Below are 13,330 nucleotides of genomic sequence, written 5' to 3'. Positions count from 1 at the left end.
ATTCTTTTGTGGGTGAGAACAAATGCTCATGTGTTAACTCCTTCCTTCTGAATCACGGAGGTACAGAACCAGGCTCAGATGTAAAGGAAGCATGGTTTGGAGTGATTTAAGATAGGCTTAGCCTGATCTTAATTGTGTGGAAGTACGATGGATTGCTGATTTGCTTGGCATTAGGGAACTCGGGGATTGACTACCACAGAACCAAAGTTGGGCGACAGGCTTGCTATCCATCCCTGTAAAAAAAGACCCAACAATTGAACCATCGATTTGACTTTTTATGCACCATCAATGACTCTGGAAGATCTTTATCCTTTATCTTAAACCCGCTTTTATTAACAAACAGATAGCTTGGAACTTTATAAGAGACATGTGATGCCTCTGTTGCCATTGTTAGTTGCCTTATCACCACAAGCATGCGCAAGGACACAAGAAACTTCACCTGTGGCTGTACGGTTGGAGATGAAAGATTATGACTAGGGTTGCCACCCATGCACTGCTATCTTGTTATGGGCTATAGTAGACTTACCAGTCTTGATGGTAACCAAGAACTTGATGGTCTGGTTGATACTAAATGAGGTCATTTTGGAGGCAATCTTTCCTCAAATATCGTAGATTCTCTTCAAATTCTCTGCGACATAAGGTCCATATCTGCCATTAAATTTTGAAATTTTTTGGCTCCCAACATGGTGGTTGGGGATTTAGGGTCGTTCAAAATGCGCAGCCGCACATGTTGTAAAAGGTTCACGTACGACTTTTATTCCAATACAAAGTAGATTTTTAAGTGAATGCGGCACATAGCCGACCCATATTTCTGTAGTCACAAAAATTGAAGGTAATTTCCATGTGCTTGTTTTTATCCAGCTTCACGGGAAAGGTTTTTTTAATGTCAGATGTGCTCAAGGAGGGAAATATCATTCTGCTCAACTGTAATCTACTCAGTTAGTTGGACCATGGTTATCGAAAGACAATATCTGTGTTTAAAATTGAAGTTAAAAAACCCATATATTAAGAAGAAAAAAAACTTGTTGAGCCAGTTCCTAATTTTGCTTTACCCATAGCTCTTTTTCAAGAATTTATATTTAAGGTAGGGTATCCTGTTGCCATGTAAAACTGGTTTAGTTGCTGTCCATTCATTCTGATTGTATATGGGTTATAGCACCTAGACACAAATCTCGTGCATTGAAATCACGTTTGTATCCTACTTTTCGATAAATCATGCCCTGTTGGGGTATATCACGTGTACTAACGGATTATTTTTTTTACAAATATTTCTGATGAGCCAACACAGTCCCGCATAATAGGGAAAAACTTATAATTCTCTTAATTCCTGGAGAAAATACCTACTTAATAATATACTCTTTGCTAGCGACCACAAATGTTTATGAGGAGTTTTTTTTTTTTTGGGGGGGGGGTTGGGAAAGGGATGGAATTTTTTTCAATAAGTAAATGTACAAAAAAAACCTCCCAGTAGCTGTGTTTTAGTGTGCTCTTCATCTTGGGTGTTCGGTGGCATCAATAGACGAAAATTTAGGTGGGAGGGAGAATGTATTTTTGGATATCTGGGGAGGGGTAAGGTTGTTGTTTTATTAGATTTTTCCAATGGAAGTACTGAGAAAAGGCATTTTTCAATGAAAGTATCCCAAATAATGTATTTTTACAAATAAAAGGGGGCATGGGGTGTAAGCACCCCAAATTGATGTCACTGGCATATCTAAATTTGGAAGTTATCTAATCGAGTTGTTTTGATTTCGACAAGCAGTATTGTTGTTATTAAGTTATAACTTCATCAATACGATGTATTCTTTTCATGCCCAGGTTGATTGCTATTTAGTTGCCTTGCACGATTTTGGTAAATAGGCTAAACTTCCCTGAAGAGCTGGGTCAATAAGATTTGATTGAATGTAGGCCTAACAAAAGATCTCCAAACCTTGATTTATTTGATTAGTAGCTTTATTTTCCGATAACGTGTAAATTGGTCGAACTGCTTTAAGTTTAAGCTGACAAAAATGACTTGCCAATTTTTAAAAATAAAAGTACCCCGGAATCGCGAACGTACGTAGGGTAGGGGGGGGGGTGCCCGTGCGAGATGTAATTTTTTCGAAATTTTTGGGCACTTTTTATTCAAATTATTAAATAAAGTGTCTTTTTTCCCAAATACAAATTTTGCGCACGTGTCTGCCTGACATATAAACATGAATATATATTTTAAGACAGATGGAGGGGGAAGCACAACTTTGAAAAGGCACTAAAATAGACGAATTGTACTAAAAAGATGAATATAAGAATAATGGCGAAGATTTCGAATATTGGGGGCGCCGATTGGAACACCCTCTGAATAAAGTCCTTGGAAATAGCATCTCTCTAGTCCTATTTATGATAGCGAGATGAAGGATGCCCTGTTTTGTCAGGCTCCCAAAACCTTTCCTAGTAAAAAAGACGAGGAAGTATTCTTCATTTTGAAATTTCGCTTGAAACAAGTTTCAGATACTATGATCTAACTCATTTTTGACGGTTATCTCGGCGGACATCCGGTCTATTACTAAGGAAACATCCCTAAGATTTAAAATGGAAATTTTTTAGAATAATTGAGAGAATATGATTGCGTAAGACTTATCATAGCATAAAGACAGACTTCTAGAAGACCAGAATATTCAGTCTTGTGGTCCTGGCACAAGTGACTACTTTATTTTTCTATAGAAGCATTAAAAGGAGTATTGGCAAAAAACACTATTAAAATTTACCAATTAAACATATTAGAATTTGGAGCCAGTTCCCAGCTAATTTTTTTACCTTAGATCCTCCTGAGCCATCAGTGGCGCATTGGGTGTCGACTAATCCTCTCCATTCATCACGAAGCTACTGTGATATATTGTGGAGTGAGTGAAATGTTGGCCTCTTTCAGATCACGATCATGCTGCCTCCGTAGTGTGTGCTTTGGTCGGCCTTGTGTTAGAAATTAATTAATTAAACAAAGTTTTCCGATAGAAGTTAAGAGCAAAGTTGAAACTTAAACGGACAATAATTATTACTTCATAGTCTATCTAATATCAATAAAACTAGTACAAATAAACCAACTAATTATGTTTCCCTATTCAAGGTTTTCGACCATGCTGATTCCAATGGTACAATTTTCATTTTTACCTGGCGCCATTTTCAATGGGTTTTAGGCTTTTTTGGAAATCACCATAAATTTCTTTTCGCAACAAATTTTGTACATTTAAGACAAACCAAAATAATAGTTACCATTCATGAATCTGTGTCAGATTGTAATTTTTTAATTAGGTAGTTTTTGTCTAAGCGCGTTTTTTAAGTTTTGGTTACTATGGGCTGTGGTTCGCTCTTTACTACGTTGCAGCTACCATGATGTGGTATTTTGGAGGATGAATTGAAACATTTTCTTTTTAGGCGAATGCAAGGGGAAATCTGTTTCATGATGAAAATGATGAGCTGTTACTAAGGATTCTTAAATCAACGACTTCTAGATTTGTAGTGTCAATAGCTAATTTTAGTTTAAAGGTATAGAGGCTCGAAAATAAGAAGTCTATATATTTGTATCGGCCTGTTTATTATATTTCTTTTTATTAGTTTTGTATATGGCTTTACCTGCTTAGAAATACTCCAACGCACAAATTAACTTCCAATGAGAGATACATACAGAGTTACAACAAGGAGAAACTGCACAAGAAGAAAAATAAATAGCTAATTATCTCAGCTATTAAGGAGTGATTCTCTTGTAAACATATAACGTAGATTAGTGCTTCCAAGAGGGTCTTGCTACATCTTAGCTATTTTTCTGTTACCCGGGTGCCGGAAAAAAAACGTCTTGAAGAAAATCTTGAATAATTTCCTGCAATGAAATAATCTCTTATTTACGAAAAGTTCCCCAAAATATACATTTTTGGTCTTTTTGACTAAATAAATTTTAAGTTTGATTGGATGCTGGTTTCTTGTAAATGTTAAGCTAATCTCATAGTTTTATAGTATTTACATTCTTATTAAAAAGAGCTTAACGAGTAATATTTAACGCCTTGCAGATCTTTGACAATCTAAGGAAAGCTCACCCTGAAGTATTTACGAAGCTAATCCCTATATCTGGTGACATGCTACTCCCCGGTCTTGGAATTTCTAAATCCGACGTACGAATTTTGGCAGAAAATGTTTCAGTTGTCTTTCACTCAGCGGCTACCGTTCGCTTCGATGAACCACTTCAGCAAGCCGTTGAAATGAACTTGAAAGGAACAAAAAAACTGATTGATCTGTGCAAGCAAATGAGTAAAATCGATGTAAGTATTTTATATATCCATATACGGTTCCTGCAATATTCGCAGGTCCTCGACGTATTTTTACCCTGTGCATATAGTACGGGAGGGATGGTCGTAGAAACTTAGAGGTCAGCTCAGTCGATCGTAAATGAAAATTTTTAGTCTTCTTTTCGGATGCTGAAAATGATCAGAGGGTATTTCCACACATATTATCTTGAAAGCACCTTTCTAAAAATATATAATGAAAAAGTCCCATTAAATAGTTCCTTTTTTCATGTTGAATTCTTACTTTTAACTGCTAGTTATATAACAGTTTGAATGAACCAAGGAATAAGGTTTTTTCAAAGACAAATATTGAAAGTTCATTGAATTGGAGCAACAATTAATAGTAATTGTTTGTCATCATCATATAAGCCACATGTTATAAAGGATAAAGAAGTTGGGGTTTCCCGGATATCTAATCATTGTTAAAGCATGAGAAGTAACTTAAGGAACATAATGAGGTCGTGCAGTTTTTTCTTTTTTTTACTTATGGGTTTTTCCTTTGTATAGAATCTTGGTACTTTTCCTTTTATTTTCCAAAATGAAATACACAGACATAACACTGGTTTAAAAAAAAATTATAATATGGAACAGACTGCATTAATTCCATTAAGCACTACACTAAGTCACTGCGCAGTGCAGGGTCAAGTAACCAAATCTAAAGACTAGAAACGAGGGATGTATCCCGGATTTTTTTTTGGGGTGTGGTTACAAAAAAACTTTAAAAAACGCATCAAAAAATTTTCTATATTCATTTTTGTGACGTTTTTTACGAGTCGGACAAACACTTTGGGGGGGGGGGTTCAAACCCTCTAACCCCCCTGGATACGGCCCCGCTAGACACACACACCCGAGAGGGTCTTTATGCTTGGGCCTCCCTAAACTCAGGTTTTGTCATTATTTTTGATATTTTCGATAGTTCGCCTATTTTCACTTCTCACAACTCTCCTTTTTGGATTTTAGGGTTCCAAAACAGGTTCTAGCGCACGCGCCTACAAAAGACAGCTATTGTTTGACAGGTATATGTAATGAAAAAAAAATCTGGGATTTTTTTTATAGACCTTGTTAGAATGTCTTTTGTACCTAGGTCTCATGATCAGCTAGGCATCAAAAGGTGTGTCTGTATTGCTGAGCGTTTTACTGGTGACAGAAATAAACGAGAAGGCAAAATAACGAGTAGATCGCTCGAGTTTGGCTCTCATTTAGAATTAAGCAAAAAACTAAGAAAAAGTATATAAACAAAAGGAAAAAGCTACGTTAGTACCTAAACCAAATATAAATTATATGCAAGTGCTATTCAAATTTTGCTATATTAGGCTCGTGCTTTCGCGAAATTGCTACAGTTCGTTACCACGAACTGTTTGAGCAATTTTAGACTGTATCGAACATTATGAGTGAGTAATCTTAAGTGTTTTTTTTTATCAAATGCCTTACTTATCGAACATTTGAACTGAACCCTTTACTGTTTAATCAAACACAACTGAATTAAATAAAAAAAACTAGTTTTTTTAACTGAAAGTAAGGAGCGACATTAAAACTTAAAACAAACAGAAATTACTCCGTATATGAAATGGGTTGTCTCCTCCGCAGTCCCTCGCTCTTTACGCTAAAGTTTGACTCTTTGCCAGAATTCTACTTTTTAAAACAACTAAAAACTTTAGCGTAAAGAGCGTGGGACTGCGGAGGAGACAACCCATTTCATATACGGAGTAATTTCTGTTCGTTTTAAATTCTAATGTCACTCCTTACTTTCAGTTAAAAAAACTAGTTTTTTTTATTTAATTTCTGAACGTTTTTGAATTAATGCATGTTTGATTTTGGCTCTCCGCACATAAATTAGTGAAATGAAATTAGTATATTAATTTTTTTTTTGGCTAAATGGCTTTCTCTTAGTTTTGATCAGACGATTTTGAGAAATACGGGGTGGGGAAGGAGGCCTAGCTGCCCTCCAATTTTTCGGTTACTTAAAAAGGCTACTAGAACTTTTAATATTCAACGAACGTTTTTATTAGTAAAAAATATACGTAACTTAAGAATTAACTTACGTAACAAACTTTTATATTCTTATATTTTTATTATGTGTACGAGGGGGTTTGTACCCTCGTTAATACCTCGCTCTTTACACTAAATCGTAAGTTTTGTTCCAATTCTTTAAGAATGACCCCTGAATCAAATAGGCCGTAGAATAAATAGTTGAAATCACTAAAAATATTTTAGCATAAAGAGCGAGGTATTTATCTCCTCCTAAATACCTCGCTCTTTATGCTAAAGTATTTTTAGAACCCTACATATGCGTAATAATCTCTGTTTGTTTTAAATTTCAATGCTATTCCTTACTTTCATTTGAAAAAACGTTTTCATGTTTATTTTTTCATTGTTTTTTTTTATAGTAATGCTAGAAAATCCTGCGCCCTTTTCATTGAATTTTTCCCCCATGGCATATTTCTCCAAGGAAAGATCCTCCCACATAGCCCCCTCCCTCAACCCTACCCCCAAAACCAAAAAAATCCCCCTGAAAACGTCTGTACACTTCCCAATAGCCATTATTATATGTAAACACTGGTTGAAGTTTGTAACTTGCAACCCCTCCCCCAGGGAGTGTGGGGGAGTAAGTCATCCCCAAAAACATAGTTTTTAAGATTTTCGACTATGCCAAACAAAATGGCTATCTCAAAATTTTGATCCGTTGACTTTGGGAAAAAAATGAGCGTGGGAGGGGGCCTAGATGCCCTCCAATTTTTTCGGTCACTTAAAAAGGGCACTAGAACTTTTCATTTCCGTTAGAATGAGCCCTCTTTCGACATTCTGGGACCACTTGGTCGATACGATGACCCCTGGAAAAAAAACAACAAAAAAACAAACAAACAAATAAACACGCACCCGTGATTTGTCTTCTGGCAAAAAATGCAAAATTCCACATTTTTGTAGATAGGAGCTTGAAACTTCTACAGTAGGGTTCTCTGATACGCTGAATCTGATGGTGTCATTTTCGTTAAGATCCTACGACTTTTAGGGGGTGTTTTCCCCTATTTTCCTAAATAAGGCAAATTTTCTCAGGCTCGTAACTTTTGATGGCTAAGACTAAACTTGATGAAACTTATATATTTAAAATCAGCATTAAAATGCGATTCTTTTGATCTAGCTATTTATATCAAAATTCAATTTTTTAGAGTTTTGGTTACTATTGAGCCGGATCGCTCCTTACTACAGTTCGTTACCACGAACTGTTTGATGAAACCCTTCACTCTTAATATTACTAAATTCTTTCCCTAATAGCTTTAGGTAGATAGATTAAATATTAGCTAATATTGAAAATTTGGAACAAGGATAAAAAGAAAATCTTTTAATGCATATACTTGTTACCAAAATCCAGCTTTTAAGAATTTGCTTCTACCGAATAAGGTCATTCTTAAGCTATGGTTCATACCTTAAACAGTTTTATTTCAATTGAAGATAAGACCTTTTGATAACTGATGAAATGCTGAATCATTAAGGAGTAAAAATCAATATTTGAAACTCAAGACAACTTGAGCTTAGTGAGCTAATTTTGCAGAGCAAAGGAATTAGAAGTTAGGCGTAAAATTAAGCTTCGCTGCGAAGATTTGACCGATAACTAACCACACAGATATATATTTTTTTTTCATTGCAGAACAAAATTAGAAGTCTGTGTTCAATTAAGTTTCGTTAATGAAGATTTGAAGAATAACTAACCACACAAAATAGAATTTTTTAATTGTAATAAAACTTGTTCCTATTTTTTTCATTTATGAAGTATTTAACAGTAATTCTATAGATGAAAGTGCGTAAATCACTGAAATATCCAAAACCGTTCGCTTTACATCAGGAGTGTAGCTCCAGCATTTTAAATGGAAGGGCAAGAGGGGTCCACATCTGGAGAGTCAAGGGGCCTGTGCTATATAATAGTTTTTTCTTCAAATTATTGCTCCCCCCCAAACGACCCCACTACTTTACATTATACAGCAAACTGTAGGAGACGGACACAGCTGTCTATTAGAAAATTCAAATTAAAAGGGAGGTTTTTTATTATTTATTGTTTTTTTTTTAGCTATAAACTATATTAAGGTGCACATATGAAAGTAGCTTTTCACTTTTTGATAGCGGAATTTAATCCTGAAGTGAAAATACTTCCCGTTAATATTTCAAAGTACAGAGTCAATTCCGCTTGAGGACGACTTAAAGTCAGGTTTGCTAATATTAGTTAGCTTCCTGTATGCAAGCAGAAATTTTTTCGCACAAAAAAAAAATTTGAGGAAGGCACAACTTTGAAAAACCGCCAAAGTAAAAAAGCAATATGTTCGGACACAGGAAACGATGCAGATATATAGGAAACGTGTGCCTAAAAGTCCTAAGTGCTGGGGGGGGGAAGTATGCCTAAAATTTTTGGTTCCCTTGAGTAGTTCTGTCCCTGGTTACCCATTAGTCCTGGAGTAAAACAATTAATTTATTTTACAATTGCAAACATTCAGTTTTAGGGGTCTCACCAGAAATTGCAGCGCATGCAAAATTTCCTTTCAATCTAAAAAATAAGCCATTTTCAATTGCTAAATACTATATCTTAAAAAGGGGTACATCTGTATTAGCCAGTACACTCTCGAGAAATGAAGTTAGGTTAATCCTAATAAAATATACTAAAATATAATAAAAATATAATATTTTAGTTTATATAATAACATGACCTGGGTTATTTATTTGCACAATAGGGGGTAGGGGTAAAGTATCATAACCTTACCCCCCCCCTTATGTGCAAATAGATAGGCCAAATTATACAAGTCCAATGCATTCTGTCACCCGTCATGTGTCTTTGTGGCTATGAAATCGGTTTTCTTGGGTCTTACATTCGGCAAACTTCTCGAGTGTGTACTGGCTAATACAGAAGTACCTGAAAGGTAATGACTGGATTTCAAGAGCTGCCACTCCCTCAAACCCAAGCCGAAGCTGCCATTCCCTCGAGTAGGCTCCTCGTTATCCATCTGTTTTGAAGTAAAATAATGAATTTACTTTGCAATTTTATACGTTGGGTTCAAGGGACCTCGCAAAAAATAAAAAAAAAACCTTTAAAAATGTTTGATATTTCTTTCAAATTTCAAAAATAAGCCATTTCGGATATCTGAATTCTAAAAGGTAATGCCTTGTTTTTAAGAGCTGTCAAGCTGGAAACATCCTATAAAAAGGAAGATTCAAGTGGTAAAAACATTCGTCCTCTAGTCACAGTTTCCAGTATGCAACCTCATCTAGTAAATTACTACGCAAAACTGGCCGGGCAACTTGAACAAAATAAATACGGAAGTGGTTATGTAGCCGTTGAGGCCTCCAAATTTTACCTTACATTACTGCGTCACACCATAAATCACTCTATGTAGACATGACCTTGGTTAAGACTGGTGACTAAGACCCTACATTTTTTTTGTGACAGTTTGAGAACTGTTTTTATGACATATAAAGAATTCGTTTCTCGGAAACCAACCGTTAATTAGCTAAAGGGTTTGACTGCCAAAAGCCACGACACATTAGATGCAAAAACATTGTTTGCGCTAATGTACTTTAAATTAACAGGGTTGAAAGCTTCTATGGAAATCTAAGGAGTGCATACATCACACAGAGATAAGAGAGGTGGGCCCCAGAGACGCTCACAGGGATGCCTCGGGGCCCGCCCTTCCCTCGAAATCCCGGATGTTCCTGAATTTTCGGGCACTTCTTATTCAGAATATCAAATTAAATTGTTCTTTTGTTCTTCCAGAAAATTTATGCGTTCGTGCCTGCCCCTCCCCAGCCCCTGAAAAATCTCGTGTAATGAAAAAGGCTTAAATGCTAAGCTAAACCCAGCTATTTGGTAGTTGTAGAAGTGGCCTCCAAAAGGTTTTTAATATAAATCAATTTCCGTCAATTTAAATTCATATTGTTCAATCGTTCATAAATATTTACTTTCTCGATAATTGTTTCTTTTTTTCAAATACTCTGTTTTTGTTGTTTTTATGCTCGGGAATATTGACTTTTGATTATTGTGCTATGCTTTCAATTGTATGTGAGCCATTTCAAGAGAAAATGGAAGGAAGAGCATAATTTTGTAACAAAATTGTCAAGGATGCCTGTGTTTTACTGTGTTACATATAGAAAATGCGCGTTGACTATCGATGTGCAGGAACATGAAGTTAGGGTTGACTTCTCGTGATGATGTTTACTGATCATTTAGAAAGTTGCTACTAAATTGGTAACATTTTATTTAGTAAGACAAAGTCTAATCATTTTACTGTTTTCACATAATTCTTGCTTTATGATTTTCCAGCTTTTTATGCCAATCAATCAAGTAATGAAATAGAGCCATTAAAATAAAAACAACATTATCCAAAGGGCCACACAATTTCCGCCACATGTTATACATTTGAGTTCCAGGTGTGCCGCATAGTGACGATACCGGTAGCAAAATCCTGCCGTATTTGACACAATTCCCATAACGCTTGGCGTAATTCTGGCACGCTTGAAACACTTGCCGCTCTTGGAACGTACCCCCAGGCATAAGTGATTTCTGAATGCTGTCATCCCTTCGGCATGGCCACAATGTACCACACCAAGGGGTCACCCAACCTCCACCACCTGGTTTACATCATGAAACGCCACTTGTTGCGCTACGCATGGCGTACTTCCGTCAAACAGCACCTCTTTGCATCGCACAACTAGTCATACTAGCGTGATTCTACCACGCATAGCATCGTATCTGGTGTTCAAGATGTTTTCCAAGCAGATGACCCCTCTTAATTGAGTAGAATAGACCATTGATAAGTTCTACTCAGGCTATTTCATAGATAAGTGTATTGTTCGTAGTTTTGTTGGCATGAACTAGACTCTTCTCTTATAGCGGACACAGCATTTCTATTAAAAATCAACCATATTCTAAAAAAAAAGTTAAAACATGTGGTGATCTCAACAAAATTTCAAAAGCGTTTAATTAAGTGTAACCAGGATAAAGAAATCTTATTGGTCTTATTATACTTACTCTATACACATATAATCTTCTTCATCACGTTTGTGTCTAACCACGGTTGTGCATTATGCCATAATTAATTAAATTATGTTAGAGCCGATGACATCGTGTGCTTTCGATTAAAAATGAAACCCCGCTATTTGGTATTACCAACGATTTTAATATTAATACGATAAAGGTCTCCAAAAAATCCTTCCAATATTTTTCCGAAGTTTGCAGAACTCTTTCTTGAAAAACCTGCTGTAGAAGAAATGTTTTCTTCGATTTAATCCGTGATATAATTCCTAATATTTAGGAAATGTCGTTGTATATCAATGTTTTACTTTAGAGTTTTGAAATATCACTTGGGGATAGCGTGTCTAGTTTTTTGTGCGTTTTTTCTGTCTTTGACGATCTTTAGACTTAATTAGTCTGTTCAGAATTGTAGAGGAAAGCTGAAATATTCCCTTTGAATTTTCTTGCGGAATTTTAAAATAATAAAATGTCTGGAAAAACTTTTGTGAACTAAAAAGTGTGGTTTTAATACACATTATGTTATATTTTGTAACCTTTGATTTAGAATCACTTAAAGTCTGTCACTCCTTTTATGAAGTTAGCTTGCCCTCCAACTATCCACAGTCGATAAAAAGCTAAAAAGTCTGGTAGCACCTTTTTTAAGATCCGTCTAATGTGTTCTTTGATTAGGGCGATTGATTTAGTGTGTAGAATTAGAGATTTTCTCAGTTTCACAAATGTCTTTACATCTGTCTAGTCACCCAACCTGTTATTATTACTTATCATCTACTGAGTTTTCTTGCGGTTTCATCGATAAATCATTCAAGTATTTCTGGCAGTTTTCCAATAATATTCTTTCGGTCAAGGGCAGTTATAGACAGACGAGGCTTCTTTTACCTAAATCTATGGGCCTACGCATCCGCTTATGGAAGCAATTGCGTTTCTTCTTCTTTTTTTAATTCAAGGTTAAGCCTCTCTGTGATTTGTGGTATGATGAATATGCTTCTTCCGCATTTAATATCAGCAAATATTATTTTAAACGTTGTTTCTTTGCGTCTATTAACCTCATTTTTCACAATAGTAAGACTCTTCCGTCATTAAATCACCAGTTTTTTAAATATTCAAAGTACATATAGAAAATGTTGATGGCTCAAGAAAGCTGAACAAACTGCCTATCACAAATTTAAAAACCATTGAAAAGCAGAAATAACCTGGTTTTTATTTCATGTTACTCATTAACTGTACCGTTTCCAAACAGAAAATAGAGTTTTCACATGTGGAAGGTTGAGTAAAGGGGACTAGTTCGTCAAAAAAACAATAAGCGGCAGTGTAACTGTAATTCGAGACCTGGCACTGACACCTGGATGTACACCTGGCACTTTTGACGATAAATCACATAAGTCCAGTTTTTGTTAAGAAAAAAAAAAACACTCGGTGGTTATTTATTGCGGCCCCTGGCATAGTGTGCGCCTAGGCCTGGGCTAAATGAGCCTATTGGTAAATCATTGCCTGTCTGCAAGTAGATTTCAAAAGCTTATGTGCAAAAATTTTTATCAAAAGTAATTCAGATCCTATTTTTAAGGCACTGGTTCATGTATCTACAGCCTATTGCAACTGTGACAAATCAGAAGTCCATGAAAGTTTTTATGCTCCTCCATGTGACCCGAATAAACTAATGGAAATGGTCGATTTCTTAGATGAGGATGTCATTCTAGCAATCACAAAGAGGTATGATTCGTTATTTTAGTGCTAAAACAGTCGAGGTGACAACGCTGCTTTATCACATACTTTACTGAATATTCGAGCAAACAGGGTAGTATAGAGGGTATTGTAAATGTCCACCAAGAAAGTCGATCTTCTGCCGTGGTGTGGATGTCAGTGAAAAATGTTGCAGCCTGGGTAAGGAACAGATTCACTCCATATCTTGAATCATCCCATCGAACGTTCTTAACCATTGGATCAAATGGGCGAACTTATTTTAAAAGTGGAATACAATAAATAATATTCAGCTCAAATGCTTTTTATATAAACA

General features: G+C 35.7%; 1 protein-coding gene across 2 annotated transcripts in view; it reads left to right on the top strand.

Annotated features, from left to right (window-relative positions):
• Positions 1 to 13,330, top strand: part of LOC136036295 (putative fatty acyl-CoA reductase CG5065) — a 74,333-nt gene that overhangs the window by 35,333 nt on the left and 25,670 nt on the right. For both annotated transcript variants that reach the window (XM_065718443.1, XM_065718442.1), the window contains exons 3-4: positions 4,035 to 4,283; positions 12,881 to 13,026. In XM_065718443.1, coding sequence (XP_065574515.1) covers positions 4,035 to 4,283; positions 12,881 to 13,026 — 395 coding nt within the window. The remainder of the gene's footprint in view (positions 1 to 4,034; positions 4,284 to 12,880; positions 13,027 to 13,330) is intronic.

This window comes from Artemia franciscana, chromosome 15 (assembly GCF_032884065.1).
Source record: "Artemia franciscana chromosome 15, ASM3288406v1, whole genome shotgun sequence".
Classification (NCBI taxonomy): domain Eukaryota; kingdom Metazoa; phylum Arthropoda; class Branchiopoda; order Anostraca; family Artemiidae; genus Artemia; species Artemia franciscana.
The sequence above is the reverse complement of the archived record's forward strand: the minus strand, read 5'-3'. Positions and strand labels throughout refer to the sequence as shown.